We start from the raw sequence: 17,247 nt of genomic DNA on the forward strand, positions 1-17,247 counted from the left end.
CTGGCTACTGTAATATAAAGGTATACGCTCCATTGCCTAGTTCCTTTGGCTTCCTGGTCAGACATTTTCATTAATTTCATAGGATTGTTGTGAGGATAAAATAAATTATGAAGCTTGAAAGTATCTTGAAAAGAATAAAGGTCTAGATAAAGGGATTGGTGGTGATGTTAAAAAGAAAAAAAGTTGTCATAGTTAAGCCTATAATTACTTAGCTAAATATAATAAATAGAACTATACCAAACTGTAAAATGATCATATTTGCCCTTGGCTCTTTTTATTTTTTTTTCAAACAAAGGGATTTCCTTACCAAGGACAAGAACTTGGAAACTGTGTTGACCAGTGCTTTCCTAGAAATAGACAAAGCATTTACAAGGCAAGCACACTTATCTGCTGATGGTAAGTCAAACATCCACATTTCTTCAGGGCTGTAGAGATGTGTAAGGATAAAGAAGCCACTTTTTGTTTTAAAAGTTTGATATTTAATGTTGAAATAGACTTTTAAGTAGGAAATTATTTAATATAATGAAAGGAATCACTATGAGCATGTGTTGAAATCCAAACTGATAGATGGTTTGTACTGCACTAAAAAATTGTCCTGAAGAGTTTTGGATATGTAACATTTCATTAAACTTTTAAAAAGTTATTTCAAATTATTTCTCAGAATCTACTTCCTTAAAACAACTTGCTAGACTACAAAGTTTGATCCTTATTGGAGAAATTATCTTTTGCCTAAAAGGCTATTGCTCCCATAGGTTTAAACAAGATGAATTGCCCAACACTGCCCTTTCATTTGCTTGGTTGCTCCATTCAGTGTATAAAAGGGTCCACACTGAAGGACAGTGTACTCAAGAGATTGGGGATATCCTTTTAGTATAAGGAAGCTCTATAATGGACACCCACATCAGAGTTGGCAGAGTATTTTATACTAACAAGAAAATTCACGTTTGTTAAATTAAGGGGGCAAAAAGTTAAGCTGCCATACTTTAACAAGAGAGATGTTTGATAGAGGCCTTCACACTTATTGGCTGATGTGCGGACTGATACTCTGTATTTGATTAACTCCTTACTTTGAAGGAGCTTAAAGTCCGTTACCCTATTTTTATTTTCCCAGTGTCCCAAAGAGGTGGCTGGTGTTACATTATCCCCATTTCACAAATGAGGAGGCTGACACTCAAAAAAAAGAATTAATAGTGTCAGGATTGGGACACAGATTTCTCCTGACTCTCAGGGCCACTTCACTGATAAGTATCAAATTTCTGTAGTTTAGAGAGACAGTGACTTTGTGATGAGGTTCAGTTATTTTCCCTGCTCTTTGAAAAAGGTTTTCTTATCAAAATGCTCAGAAAAACATTGAAGTCAGCATTTTTCAAGACTGATTATCTAGTTGCTGGCCTCTTTCTAAGCAAAAAGGAAAGACCTAAGAGAGGAGGCAGAATTTAAATATTGTTTGACTCTTGTTAGTAATTTTTAAAAGGTTGAGCAATTAGCTCAATTTCAAACAATTGTTTGGTCCAGTATAGATCATGTGTAACAGGCCATCCTGAAAATAGCTAAACATTTTGGAGTAAAATATTTGGAAGACAGTGTTCAAGTTTAACAAGGTAGGTGACCCTGTATTATGACCATTTAAATAACAGTACTAAACTTATCCTAGATGACAGATCTATGGCTGGAAGGACCTTAGAAGTCATCTACTCCAGCCCTTCATTTTACAGATGAGGGCACTGAGGCCAGGGAGGTGAGACGCACAAGAGCACAAGGCAGTAAGTTCCACAGGCAAAATTTGAAACCTGGTGTCTGACTCCAGAGCCAGTATTTTGTCTGCTGTGCCAGGCTGCTTAAATTGTAATATCAAATGTAACAGAGAATGTATTAGAACAACTAAAGATGTTCATTTTGGGCAAAACTTGGTAAGAGTGTTTAGTTTTATAACAATAAGAACTTAAAGGAACTTATGAGAATTGGGAAAAAACTTCAAGATCAGCGTCTCAAAATATTTTTAAGAGATGCCACTCATCAGGTGCAGCTGTGTAAGTTTATAAGTTCTGCTTAAGGCCTTCTGTGATGGCTCATCATGCTGTGGGAGGGGATCAGTAGAACTGGAGCTCTAGAAGGTTATGCCTCATTGGAAAGGCTTGCAGGATAGTTCTGGCGAGCAGACGTATATATTAGTCAAGGAACAGCCTGGTGAAGTTCCAAATGGTTCATTGCCAGAGGGGCAGCTGGCTTCCTAGTAGGAATGTGGATATATAAATAACTAGAAGTAACTAAACCTTAATACTACTTTTAAGACCTTCTAGGATGGTAAATATGGTATGTAGAATCTGTTTTCACCAATGTCAAATGGATTGGCTGATCAAACACACTAAAAATCCCCTAAAACAGTTTGTTCATACGTATTTGTTTTGGGTATCCTTCCCTTTGAAGAAACGAACTAAGAGAAGTACTCTATGTACTATAGGTTGACTGGAAAAATCCATTGGGCTGCAAAAGATCTGTAGACCTAGCCAAATGGAGCATTTTAATCATGTCTTTGGAATTTCCTGAAATATTACATAACTCGACTAGTAATATTTCACCAAAGTAAAAACAAAAACAAAAACCAACCTTCCCTTTATACTGTGATTCTTAGACCAAAATTTTTTAGTGAGTTTCCTGTTTGCCTGTGTTCTTGTTATTTGTGGCAGGGAACTTGGACCTGTATTCCATGAACACTTGTAAGCTGGGCTTTAGTGGAAAAAGATCTGCTAAATTTTGTCTCAGGTGAAGGAATCTGGTGGTTTCTAGTTTCCTACATCCTATTTGATCTATTAGTCGAGATGACTTATGGAAATTGCTCAACCAGTGTTAAGAACATATTGTAAGATCTTAGTCATATAGTAATACTGTTAGGGAAAAAGTGAGAATGTTTCCTGTCTGTTAAACATTATACCAAGATGGGTGCTGATTCAACATATTTTATAATTTTTTTTCTGTGACTGTAATAGATAATTTCTAGAAATGTAGTCAAATCCTAAGGTTTGGAGTCCCTGAAACTAATTTGGGTAGAATTGAAGTGCTTTTGAACTTTTTTGATAGAAGATATACCAGTAAAATTTGATTACTTAGTTTCTGAAATTTCAGCTCTCTAAGCTCAGCCCATCACTCACATATGTGATTGCCGTGTATTGACTTTATTTTATTTTTATTGTTATTTTATTTTATTTTATTTTTTTTAGGCAATTGAGGTTAAGTGACTTGCCCAGGGTCACACAGCCAGTAAGTGTCAAGTATTTGGTCTGAGGCCAGATTTGAACTCAGGTACTCCTGACTTCAGGGCCAGCACTCTATCCACTGCACTACCTAGCTGCCCCTGTGTATTGACTTTAAACAAAGAAAAGGAGCACCAACTTTTCTTTGGCAGATTGCGCCTGAATCTGCCATTTAATCACTTGCCTGGCCTTTGATTTTTTTGTAGAAGCTATTGTAGCATTTCTGTTTTAGTGACCCAATCATATTACAGGTAGTCTTAGTGGTAATCAAATACAAGTTAAATTTGAAGTCTGCTGTTTGAAAATGTATCTTTTTCAAGTGGTAATTTTATATTTGATTAAAAAGCAAATAAACACTTATATTGTGTTCTTAGCACCTTTTTGTTTAGTTGTTTCAGTTGTGTTACAACCCTTTGTGACCCTATTTGGGGTTTTCTTAACAAAAATACCAGAGTGGTTTGCAATTTCCTTTTACAATGGATCCATTTTGTCAGGCAGTCAAAGGTTAAGTGACTAGTCCAGAGTCATGCAGATAAGAAGTGTCTAAGGCTAGATTTGAGCCCAGGTCTTCCTGACTCCAGGCCCAGAGCTCTATCCACTGAGCCACTGACTGGCTCCTGTTCTTAGCACACACCATGCTTTATTTAGTTTTACAGAAATAGCAGGGTTTTTTTTTATTATCCAGAAGTTCCAATTTTATTTTCAACTTTCACCGTAGAAAGGGATAAGGTTATCTAATCTAAACCTTGCCCAATGGATGAGTCTTTTCTATGACCATTCCAAAAACAAAGGATAAAATGTGAACATGATTAAAACTTTTAATGTCATTTAATTGTAATTTCATAAAATACATAGATTAAAAATGTAGTTTCAAATAGAGGTTTTCTGCTTTAAATTTCCAATTAAAATTATCTTGTTTTAAAAAAATGAAGTTTGGTCCAAAATTAATCAAGGTGGTTTTAAAAAAACAATCATTATGAAATTGATTCTTAATCAGTCACTTCAAACAAGCCATTTCATCTTCCCTAAAATCCCTTTAATACTAAAATCACATTTGTTTGTTGGCTTCTACAGTCTACATATAAATATCAATACGTATTTATACAAAATATGTAAACTGCCTCAATGAAATTGAATCACTTACTTGTTACTTCAAAGAGTCACATATTTCACCAAAGACAATACCTGCTTTAAATAAACCATTTAAATTACTACAGGTACACTTTGCTTTTTTAATCTTGTTTTTGTTGATATCTTTTACTTTAATATTTCTGTTTTAACATCACATTCCCTTTCAAAATAATCTTTTTTTTGCATCATGATAATTTCTTCCCATATCTTGCTCTTTCCCCCTCCTAGAAATCCATGCATAACTGATCAGTAGGGTTGAAAATCTGTGCAATATACAACACTTGGGGACCTCCTGCCTCTTCAGACGGTTGGGGTCAGGATGTCGTCTTTTATCTTTTCTTTCAAGCCATCCTTGTCCTTTCTAATTTCTCAGCATTCATTTTGGTTTTGTTTTATTTCCATTTACATTGTTGCAGTCACTTTATATAATGTTTTCTTGGCTCTAATTACTCTGAATCACTTTATGTAGCTCTTCCAGTGCTTCTCTATAATTCATATTTGTCACTTCTGCATAGTAATATACTACTCCATTACATTGGCCATTCCCAATCAGTGGGCATCTACTTTGTTGATGATTCTTTGTTATCACAAAAATGCTGCTATTAATATTTTGCTATGTGATATGTGGTATGGCCATTTTATCAATGGCCTCCTTGAGGTATAAGCCAAATAGCAGAATCTCTGAGTCAAAAGGTATGGATTTTTTAGTAACTTTATTTGCATAATTCCGCATTGCTTTCCAACATGGTTGTGATGAATCATATTCCCAACAACAATGCACTAGTGTCCTGTCCTCCTACCACCCCTCCAGCAATGATTATTCCCGTATCGCCTACAGTTCTGAATCAGTCCTTATTCTCTCCCTATCAAATCAAATCATCCTTTGAATAAGTATTTTTTAAAAGCTACTTTACTCTTTAGCTCATTATTTCATAATAATCTTACTTTACAGCAAGACTCAATGAAACTTGAAAAGTTTTTACCAAGCCCAACATTCTTTTCTCTAATAATCAAGGAGAGAAGTGACATCACAAGAAAGACACAGTTAAAAGTGAAGTAAACTAGAAGGAAAAAGGAAAACAAAGCTTGGATTATAATAGAGGAGAGTAGTGGAATTTAATTATCATTGTGTTTAATCTGCCAATATTAATAATTTTGCACAAGCCTGGGGCAAGGTAGCAGCAGGTATTTTAGACATATTTTTTGGATTAACACTAACCCTGGAGATTCATCTTTTTAAATAAATAGGATGACGATGGTAATGTCAGTTGCTAAATTTGTAGGAATGCTCTGGAGAAAGTATGTTGGGGCCTTTTGTTGTTCATAGGACAGTTTTTGTTAGTAGCATTTGATAAATGACGAAAGTTGTGTTAAGGCACTGTATAAAAGTAGACGTGCACATGCAGATTGACTTTCTTTATTTCATCTTAACCTGTTATTATTTAACCTGTGATTACTATTTCTATTTTAACTGGGTCAGACTGAGGTGTGGGCAGTTAAGCCTTAATTAATGGTCCTACATATTAGAGAAAAAGCCTCTTAACTAAATGGACCCATGATGGTCTTACCCAATTTAATGCTTAAAGTTTATTCTAGTACCCACATGCATGCTATCAGAATTTTCTGAAATTCAAATTAGCTGTACTTTATTTAAATAGATATGAACTTTGAGGGAGAAGAGGTACTACACTGTAATACATAACTGTCTAATACAGGGGTTTTTTTTTTTCACAATTTCAATTTCATGTGTCTTCTCTATGTGAAACCCATGCATAGCCCATGCATACTTTCATTTCTACCTTGTTTTTGCTCAGCTCCAGATAAATTAGTGTGCTATGTATCTGTAACTATTTGACTTATCTAAACTTTTTTCAGCAAAAAATGACCATGTATTTATATACATATATGTGTGTGTGTGTGTGTGTGTGTGTGTGTGTGTGTTCAAATTGTCACTATCACTAATTTATACCCCTGTATGTGATATTTGCAGCGCTTTGCTGATCTCTGGGACCACTGCAACAGTAGCCCTGTTGCGAGATGGTATTGAGCTGGTCATAGCTAGTGTTGGGGATAGCCGTGCTCTCTTATGTAGAAAAGGAAAGCCAATAAAGCTGACCACAGATCACACTCCAGAGAGAAAAGATGAAAAAGAAAGGTATTGCCTCCATTGTTTTGGGGTTGTTGGTTGGTTTTTGTTTTGTTTTTTTTTTTTTTGGTAGAAATGCTGGTTTGCATTTAAATAAAAGTTTCTCTCCTAAGTTGAATGATGGTCTTTGACAAATGGTAAGCTTTTTAGAGTTAATTGAAGTAATATTAGCCTTCCCTTTTCATTAGCTTTTAAATTTTTCTTCATGGAAAGGATCAAGAAAAGTGGTGGCTTTGTAGCTTGGAACAGTTTGGGACAGCCTCATGTGAATGGCAGGCTTGCAATGACAAGGAGCATTGGAGATTTGGATCTCAAAAACAGTGGTGTGATAGCAGAACCTGAAACCAGAAGGATTAAGGTAAGAGACTGTTTGATAGCATGAGGCCTGAAACAAAGAGAAGTCCATCAGAGGTTTTCCAAGAGTATGAATTTAAATGAAATGCCCATGTTAAGAGAGAATGGAAAGGACTGAAAAATTATTTAAAGAAAAGGAGGTAATTTTGCATGGCATATGTAAGGAAACGGTGACACATTTTTTCAGTTTCCCAAGGTTGTTTGCTTGCATGTTTGTTTATTGTTATTTCTAACAAGGGTAGGCTCCTTGTTAATAACTGAAATCTCCAGGCAGGCAACCGCTTTTACTTCAGTTCAACAACCATATATTTATTAATCACCTACTTTGTGTCAGGCATTACAGGTTCAAAACCAAAATAGTCCCTTCCCTGAAGAAGCTTATTTTCTGTTGTATAAATCTGCATTCTGCCATTGAATCTTCTTACTGTCAAATACTGAAATAAGTCAAACTCATAAGTGGAGGAAAAGGTCCAATGCGAGAGGGCTTGGCCCCTTGCTGGCCCTAGGGCATCCAGAAGCTCACTCCCAGAACTGGTAAGATATAATCTCTGATGAATCCCACCACTGCCAACATTAAATGTCAAGTCCTGAAATAAATCAGACTCGTAAGTGGAGGGAAAGGCTTCTTTAATTGAGATAAAGAGGGTCGTGAGCCTGGGTCACTCATATATTTGAGTACATCAGTGTCCACCAAGAAAAACTGCAGAAAGGTTTTTATACATTAAGGAGGAAAAAGTATGTGTGTGTGTGTGTGTGTGTGTGTGTGTGTGTGTGTGTGTGACATGAGGAACAAGGCTTGGTCATGAGGCCCCAAACACTCTTGGCAATCCAAGCAAGAAAACCCACTTCATTCTATGTTTTCACCCTTCACGATTCAATTTTACCCAAACCTTAATAAGGAGGCAAGGATATTTTGGAGTCAGTTTTGGTAGCTGTGGCTAGCCTAAACTAGTTCTGTTTGCAAAAAAGGATTCCCAAGGTGGGGCCCTAGGACAGAGCCTAGCCCACCCTGTTTGAGACAAAGTTCCTTCAGAGCAAAAATGTACAGACATAGGATGATGTAGAGGAGTGAGGCTTCTCTTGCTGTCAGGATTTCCTTTTGACAGAGAAGAAAATACTAAATTTGTTGTTCACAATATTAAAATTAATTTTTCTGGTATTTCCTGCCTCTGATTTGTTGAGAGATGTCGTCTTCTCAATGAATCACCAACTGGTATAGCAAACATTTAACATTATAAGAATAGTGTAGGGGAAAGGGGGAGAAAGATTGACCAACGCATTGACAGGAGCCAGTGGGGGCAGTCCCTTTTGGTAAGTCAGCCTTGCAAAGAATAACAGCACATGGGAAGGGAAGGGTAACCCACTCCTACTGACCATTTCATCAGTCCATCATATCCAAGGGCTCAGAAGTCTCATACAGCTGTCTGGTTTCTGAGAGCATCTCTTGATTCAGTCCTCTGTGTCTCTGGAAACTTCTTGGAATATGTAGGGTCTCAGAGCAACTTCTTCTAGCAGGTTTGCTTCTCCAGTTCAGTTTACTTGTAGAGATTCCATTTCTGTTAAAATCTCTTGCAAAATGGATCTTAATACCATTTAATACAGTCACTTTAAGTTTGCTTTGCCAATAACCAGGTCATGTGTCAAGAACCAGTTCAAAACCTCTGACTGTAATAAGAACATCAAATTAAGAACCTCTAGACCAGAGAATTTACATTTTTCCATACGCCTTGCTGCTCAGATCCTTATCTAAACCAGATACTTGATTTAGACCCTGTCAGCAACAGGCTGAAGGGAAAATCTAAAAGAATTTATGAATATCTAATTTGTAGAATGAACCCATCTGGTTAGGAATTTGATACTCGCTAATGGAATTATGTGGGATAAGACTGGGAAAAAAAAGCCTTTTAAATTGGCATTGACTCTACCATCATTTAACTTTGGCGTTTATCTTTTTTTATTATTTACCTCACATTCAAGTCCAAGAAAGGGAAGGGACTTCAACTTACTGCCTATAATGCAAGTTAGCAAATTGTTATGGTGATATATTTAGGAAATTCAAATACAAACTGAAAAATCAGAAAATTCTAAACCCAATTTTTCTATTTGACATATATAGATATCTGATCTTGTTATTATTATTTCTTTTTCTTAAAACAAAATTTTCACTCTAGCTATTTGCTTCATTGTTTACTCTAATTATTTACTTTTAGTTGCTTATTCCCCCCTCAGGAAGATGAGCTGCTAAGGCACTAATTCTGTACAAGAGCACATAGGTAATAGTATTCTGTCTAATGCATTAGTAATTAGTAATGTAATAGTATTAGTAGTAGTAATTAATAGTAATAATAATTAGTAATGTAATAGTATTCTGTCACAAATGAATTTACCTAAGAGACACTAATTTTGTTCCAGTTAAACAAAAGGTGTGATACGGTGTATTCCAGATTGTATCGAATACGTTGTATATAGTGAAATATGTTCAGTTACTAACCATGTTGAAATTAATTAGGCATTATGCCTACACAGACAACTGCTTTCAAAACCTCTACAGATTCTTGTGTAATTCACTTGCATTTCAGAGCATGCCTTATATACAAGTGTTAATCCCACATTAAATAATAACCCTGAATAAAATTGGATGTCTCTTTAAGGTAACACAAGACAGACCATAAGTCACTCTTTTCCGAAGATAACTTATTGCAGTGAAATCCTTTTCTTTAACTCAGAACAGAAAACATAAGATATTAACCTCACTAAATAATAGAATTATATCCTGATTTCACAAATACTTATGTTATTGGCTAATACCATGCCATGCCATTATGAGATATTTAAAGGACTTTAATCTTATGTAGAAATATATGACTAGTAACAGGGAGCTAACAAGGCCAAATACCCATCCATTTAGTTGTTCAGCATATCGTTTTGACTATAGTCTCAGACTGAAAACAGTAAGAGGTGCTAAGGTATTGCAGCAACTAGATTCATCATAAAAATCACAGTTTAACTTGCCCTCTTTAGAGAAATGTGTTATTAGAAGAAGAAGCAGTGGCATGATTGTATAAAACAGCATCAATACTAGTCCTCCAGACCTAAGCCCAAGGACTCAGAATGATTCAACACATGTATAAGAATAGTATAAGCACAAGTATATGGCAAGATGCACATCTAGACTCAGAATTAACCAGGAGAGAAGATTTTTTGTATGGAAAGATAAATTAGGAGGGTCCAACCTTTAGCCTTCCTAAGGTCACCCTCCCAACCTTTATTCCCAGGGACAAATACCCACTGGCCTTAGATCTCAGATGTCACTCCCATTGGACTGCTGGCATTTTTTCATGAAGCAGTGGGGCATTGGCTGAAGGACGTGACAAACTTAAAAACAGAGCTCAGAAAGAATATGCAGGATCCCAAAAAGGTTGCACCACAAGCAACAGTCTCAGTGATCACAGTAGGTCTAGACACAATTGTCATCAGTGCTCTCAAGTTTTTACAGTAAATTAGCTAGCCTTCTAGGAAAAAAAGAGTCACAAAAGGTTTTACTTAACATTCCTTGCTAGTATTTCTCCTCAAAAACAGCATAAAATTCATCCTGATGTAAAATGGTAGTCATTAGAATCTAATGAAGTAATAACGTTTTTAAGTTCACATAGGTAGTATGTGGTAGCTGTAAGCCTCCAGACTCACAGCTATCTATCTTTTATTCAATCCTTAAAGCAAAAATAAGTCTTTAAGATTAGAGTTTGTTAAGACTAAGTTAGTTAAAATATAACTTTAGTATAGACCTTTCCAGATATAACTTTATAATTAAACAAAGACCTAATTACCACCCTCCTTGTAAAACTTGTTTGCAGTGGGGGAGGAAATTCAGTTTTCTAAGTGGCTAGCCAATGAAACTTCTTTACTCTAGGCGAACTGGAAGTTTCCAATGTCTTAAATTGTACTTTGGAATATTAATAGTTTTCAAACATTTACTTTCCCTTTAACAGTTCAGCTCATAACGTAGCAACGTCCAGAATAGAAGAGAAGCCGTATTCCTAACAGTCCCAAAACATGAAACAAAACCCATTTCCAGTCAGGTGACCTTAATTCAGTTAAATGCATCTCCCAGTTACCTTACACAGAAAATTATTTCCAACAAATTTAAGTGGAGCTTACATAAACGGATCTATAAACCTTCTCACTCTAATTAGATATGTTAAGTATTTTCACCCCTGTAGCCCTCAGGTTTAAGCATCATAGAACTTATACCATGTCACCAGCAGAGTTGAAACAAATTTATAGCCATGTCAAACACCTTATCAGATAAAACAACAAAGGATTTTTTCTTTTCCTATTTTTGTAATCCGAATGAAATAAAATACTCTTAATAAAGACAGTAGCCTTTAGACAACTCTTTAACAACTGAATTTATAACCTAACTCTTTACATTACAAGAGAATTTATTTTCCTATCTACATTGACGTATTTAATTTTGCATTGGCCATGTTAGGTAGTATATATAAAGCTTTGCCAAATTAAATTCACAGCGATTAGCTCTGTTTTGATAGAAATTTACAAAAAAGGTAAAACTGAGGCAGGTCTCTGGCTAGGTATCCTTTATTATGGTCTATTGGCCCAGCTTCTGGCCAAGAGACCCCAGATTCAGGGTATAATAAATTTTTATAAGCATGTAACTAAGAGCAGAATAGAAATCTCATTAGAGAGAGAGAGAATAAATTCAATTACCTGGATCTATTTTTCAATCTCACTTTATAATTTCAATTGTTTAGTGTGAGCTATTTATCCCAAGCATTTAATATTATGGGTTCCACTATTTCCAGCCGATCCACTACCAAAGGTTTTTAAAGTGGCAGTAATGTACTCCAATGATCACACTTAAGAGTCAGTTGTAATTTAGTTCAAATCTGGGTTCTGCAATCTCAGAAAGAACCCATTGCCTATCAGTTTACTCTTAGCCCTCTATAACTCTCTATTGGCTTTCAAATCAAGCTGCAGTTTTTATTGATTTACATAAAGTTTCTAACAACCTTTCCACTTTAAACAAAGTCAGACTTCCTGAGACCTTCTCAGCATACTTAAAACCTTTTTATTTTTATGTTATCTCGTGGTTTGAAAAACCCAAACCTCCTTTATTATCTTCTATATTCTTCCCTCAAACCTTTCTTATTTATCTCTTTCCAGATTTCCAAAACCTGTTACTCAGACTATACAACTTTCTTTTACTTGCTCAAATTGAACATTTTAACCATATCCCAGACTATATTCACTCCACAGAATATGTCTTTCATAATTTCAGCACATATTGTTGTTAAACCCAATAACTTAGTAAAACCTTACTTTCCCAAGCTGTATGGTTCATTTCAACACAGATTATTTTCTTCACTAATTTACCAATTACAATCATACTCTGTTGCTTGTTTAGTTACAATTCAGGTATTCTGTAGGACTGGGCGGGGCGGGGGGGGGTGGTGGGGGCACCTGTGGGTTTGAGGACGCATATGACTGGATCAGTCAAAGGGCCACACTTGAGGCCATAGGTTCTCCCCCGATCCCAGGAGATTAAAGCATCTCGGGCCTCTCTCGTTCTCCCAAATGGGGATAGAGACTGGTACTGCCTGTGCCTAGTCCCAGTTTATGAAGAAGTTTGTGGGGAAAATCCCTTTAAAAATTCATTAAGGTTGGGGCAGCTAGGTGGCGCAGTGGATAGAGCACCGGCCCTGGATTCAGGAGGACCTGAGTTCAAATCTGGCCTCAGACACATAACACTTACTAGCTGTGTGACCCTGGGCAAGTCACTTAACCCCATTGCCTAGCCAAAAAGAAAAAAAAAATCATTAAGGAGTTCTTAGTAATTATAAAAACTTTTAGGAGGCCTGAAGTGACTTATACTTCTGTTCAAGTACAGGAGTGGGGTTCTGGGTTCTCCCAGCCCTGTTAACAGCGTGCAAAAGGCTTAAGTGTGCAATTGACAATCAAGTTATGTTATATTGTCAACAAAGATCAACTCAAAACATTTTTCCAAATTAAGTCATACTTCCTCTCTTCTTTTTTCTACGTACCCTTCACTTTTCAGAATCAGGAGAGAGTTAGTATTTTATGATTTGTGAGTCAAGAGCTGTATTTTTCAATTCTTGCCAACATTTCTCATACAGTTTTTACAATGGTAACGTACATTTTAAACATAAACCGCTGAAATTCTAAATTGATTGCATTTAAGGCCACTTTACAGAAATCTTGATCAAAGCATGCCTTAAAGGACAAAAAACTCATTTTTCAGTTTTAAACACATTGCCCTGATGTCAGATATTGGGTGGGAAAATTGTAGGGAACAGAATACCATAGCCAGACAGTTCCCCAGATGTAAATTGAACGTAAACTACAAACTTTAGTTTTGGAATCTAGTTAAACCTGGATTTATGAACTTTTAGTTTTCAAGATCATTTTCCAATTAAAGTTTTAGCTGCCATAAAAGCAGGAAGATTATTTACTCTCTAGCGGCTGCTTCTCTGAGTTAAAAAACAAAATTTCTTTCCACACTTGACTTTAGTTAGTCTGTTACCATTTGTTACCTTACTACTGGATACCTTATTGATAGAAAGAGTAGTAATTCTGTCTTCCAAAATTGGTGGGAAAAGAGTGTGAAGGGGGAACGCCTGGAGAAAAACTGGGGCCGGGATTTTGGGGCCTGATCTTTGTCCAATTTCTGCCCCTCTTTTCCTTCCTCCTGTCCTTTTTCTCATAGAAAGTGTATTATGCAACATATTTGATGTGCTCCCTAGGCATACTGTACCAACTAAGGTATCAGTTATAGAAATGTTTTTAACAAATGAGTACAGATAATATGAGCATCTCATAGGCCAAAGGGATCCAGCCTCGAATATAGGTTAGCACTTTTTCATAGGCTATTGTCAAAATGAGTAAGATTCTTTCCCTTTTGTACTATCTCCTGAAACTTCATCAAACACAGGGATGTTACTTCTTCATATGGAGAGATCAGGAGAGAAAGGTTTATATCATCTAATAAAAATCACATTATCCTGCTTAGACAAAGGGGAGGAGTTTGTAGATGATCTAATTGCTTTTCCATTTTCTGTTTCCTCTGGCTCGTTTAAGGAAATCCCATTGGTTATGCTGTTTTGCTATTCTTAGTTCCCATTATGTGGAAAAATTCTTAAGCTCACTTAGACATAAATCTTTCAGTTTAATTTCTAACTTGTTCTCTTGAGTGGCCAGAATTCCCCTCTGAGAGGCCATGTGGGTGGGAGAAATGACTGTAAACATAAATAATCTGACAGGACACAGAGGTACTTTGGTGACAGAGTCTTCCTCCTTATCCCTAAGAGAGTCAAGTCCCTGCTAACAGAACAGGTGGGTTCAAACCTCCATCCTGCTAGGCTTTCTCCTGAAGCATGTATTTGAAAAGCAGATCGAAGCACATAACACACACATTTCTGATAGCCAAATTCTGCCCTCAGTTTGGGTTACTAGCTGTCTCCAGTCACACATACACAAATACAAACAGGGCACTTAACACTCTACAAAGACAGACAAAAATGCTGCAGCTTCCTTAAAAAAATAATTGAGAAAGGCCTTTGTAGGTCAAATTCTGGGGTACACACACACATGTGGCTAATGTAGAAATATAGATTACTCATGTGTCTTGAGAGACTCTGTTCTTGTTTCATTGTCTTTCTCTTGAGATTCCAATTGGCTTAATCTTTCCTGGAGGAGAAATATGTTAGATTCAGCCTCCTCCTTTTCAGTGTTGAGTTTTTAAATGTTTTCTTGGGGGGAGGGTGTGAAAGCTTAGACTCTGTTTCCCTCTCAATGGCTTCTAATGGCCACTGATCAAAGGAGTCCTGTTCGGAGTGTTTGGCTTTTCGCTCTGCTTTATTAAGGGACATCTTTGAATAGTTGATTTTATCCTCACCAAAGGAACCCTACCGTAGCCAGCAGTTTGGGGGGATCCAGTCCTAGAACTTGCAAGCATCCAAACTGTGCTGCAGAGCCATTTCACTGGTTGCAGTTCGTGTCAGGGGTGCTGGGGGGCAGATAAAGTATAACCTGAATTGCCTCCGGATCTTTACCAACAGTCTCCGTTAAAGAGACAACTCAACTAAAAATTACAGGAGTCCGGATTCAAGTGGGAGTAGGTAATTACTGGTCCAGCGATTGGGGACTTGGGTCCATGCTGGCACTAAGGTGTCCAGCAGCTCGCTCCCAGGATGGGGAAGACGTAATCTCTGATGAAGCCTACCACTGCCACCATTAAATATCAAGTCCTAAAATAAATCAAACTTGTAAAGTGCAAAGAAAGGCATCTTTAATCGAGATGAAGAGGGTCGTGAGCTTAGGTCACCCATCTGTTTGAGTACATCAGTGTCCACCCAAGAAAGCTTAAATAAGAGTTTTCAAGAGCAAAGGTTGGGGCAGGGGTTGTCACATGAGGAACAAGGCCTCATCATGAGGCTGTATGACCATGGGAAAGATAAGTTACTTCTCTGAGACACACTTTTCCCACTTAAAAAATAATACATGAACTACTCAAGTCATAGGATTGTTATGAAAGTCAAATGAAAAAATATATTTGTAAAGTGCTTTGCAAACCTTATGTGGTATATGAATAGTAGCTAATAGCTAGCAGATGATATGGTATTGATGATTACACTTAACTCCTGTCATTATTTCTAACACAAATATTCTTCCATCATTGATATTTGATACAGTAAATTTTTTAAAAATTTTATTAATTTATTTTGATTTATCAACAATCACTTCCATATGCTTTTGAGTTGAAAATTTTTCTCCCCCTTCCTCCCCCCCACCCTCCCCCAGATGGCACACAATCTGATGTAGGCTTTATATTTACGTTCCTGTTAAACATATTTTCATATTAGTGAAGTTGTAAGTAAAAATTAAAACCAATAGGAGGAACCATCAGAAAGATGAAACAAAACTCAACAGAAGGTAAAAATAAGTGAGAGCAATTCGACTTCCATAGTTCGTTCTTTGGATACAGACAGGTTTTTCAATCCTGAGGCCTCTGGAGATGTCTTAGATCCTTGTAATGCTGAGAAGGGTTCAATTTAACAATATTGGTCATCGCGTAACATGGCTGTTATTGTGTACAAAGTCCTCTTGGTTCTGCTCATCTCACTCAGCATCAGACCATATAAGTCTTTCCAGGTTTTTCTGAAGTCAGCTTGTCCATCATTTCTTATAGCACAATAGTGCTCCATTAGATTTATATACCACAGCTTGCTCAGCCATTCCCCCAATGGATGGGCATCCTCTCAATTTCCAATTCTTTGCCACCACAAAAAGAGCTGCTATGAATATTTTTGTACATGTGGGTCTTTTTCCCATTTGTTTGATCTCTTTGGGATATAAGCCCTAGAAGTGCTATTGCTGGATCAAAGGGTATGCACATTTTTGTAGCCCTTGATGCAGTAAAATTAAGGCTTGTATGTAAATTCTTCATACTGTATTGTAGTACTGCCTGGATTGTTTTACAAATGCTATAGTAACTTGTGAAGAAAAAAAAGAAATTTACATGATAATTTTGTTGTATATTTGAAAGGAATAGCAAGTTGTGTACAGTCGATTTGCAGTTTCATGTGCAATCATCTTTTTTGTTGTACTGTGTTATGGAAATGCTTGTTTTATTCCATAAATTAAAAATAAGATGAATTTTAAAAAGAAGTATGTGATCTAATTAAGGAAGCATGGCATGTGATTATGAATGATATTTATATAAATTGAAAAAAAATACCAAGAAGGAAAGGAAGGCAAGGAAAGGAGGAAGGAGAGGAGGGAAGGAAGGAAAGGAAGGAAGGAAGAGTTAGAAGGGTGGGTAGTGGTATCATTTTTTTTTCTCCCTGGAAAGATAAACATTTATTCCTCTGCCTTCTCAGTTATGTGGTTCTGATTGCTGTTAAGGAATAAAAAGTATTTTTAAAATTACTGTAATTTTGGTATATAAATGGCTACTCAACAACAAATAAAGTATGTCAGTATTCACGGTCATTCTCAAGTAAACTCTTGATAGTTGTGTTTGGATTTATTTGTAGCTGCAGCATGCGGATGATAGCTTCCTGGTCCTCACTACAGATGGAATTAACTTCATGGTAAATAGTCAGGAGATCTGTGACTTTGTCAATCAGTGCCATGATCCCAATGAAGCAGCTCATGTTGTAACTGAACAGGTAATGTGGCAGAGTGACTTTAGTTCTATTTTCATGAGAAATGATTTGAGAGCAATTATGTGAGATGACTGAAATTGGAAGTCTCAGCATAGAATAGAAGAACTTTATGTTTTTGTGCCAAACTGTGATTTCATTAGTGTAAGGAACTTCTGGTGGG

General features: G+C 36.5%; 1 protein-coding gene across 3 annotated transcripts in view; it reads left to right on the forward strand.

Moving 5' to 3' along the window:
- Positions 1-17,247, forward strand: part of PPM1K (protein phosphatase, Mg2+/Mn2+ dependent 1K) — a 36,753-nt gene that overhangs the window by 11,319 nt on the left and 8,187 nt on the right. For all 3 annotated transcript variants that reach the window (XM_020988310.2, XM_020988309.2, XM_020988311.2), the window contains exons 3-6: positions 296-396; positions 6,372-6,537; positions 6,742-6,886; positions 16,956-17,090. In XM_020988310.2, coding sequence (XP_020843969.1) covers positions 296-396; positions 6,372-6,537; positions 6,742-6,886; positions 16,956-17,090 — 547 coding nt within the window. The remainder of the gene's footprint in view (positions 1-295; positions 397-6,371; positions 6,538-6,741; positions 6,887-16,955; positions 17,091-17,247) is intronic.

The sequence above is a fragment of the Phascolarctos cinereus genome, unplaced genomic scaffold, assembly GCF_003287225.1.
Source record: "Phascolarctos cinereus isolate Bilbo 61053 unplaced genomic scaffold, phaCin_HiC Scaffold_9;HRSCAF=440, whole genome shotgun sequence".
Lineage (NCBI taxonomy): Eukaryota > Metazoa > Chordata > Mammalia > Diprotodontia > Phascolarctidae > Phascolarctos > Phascolarctos cinereus.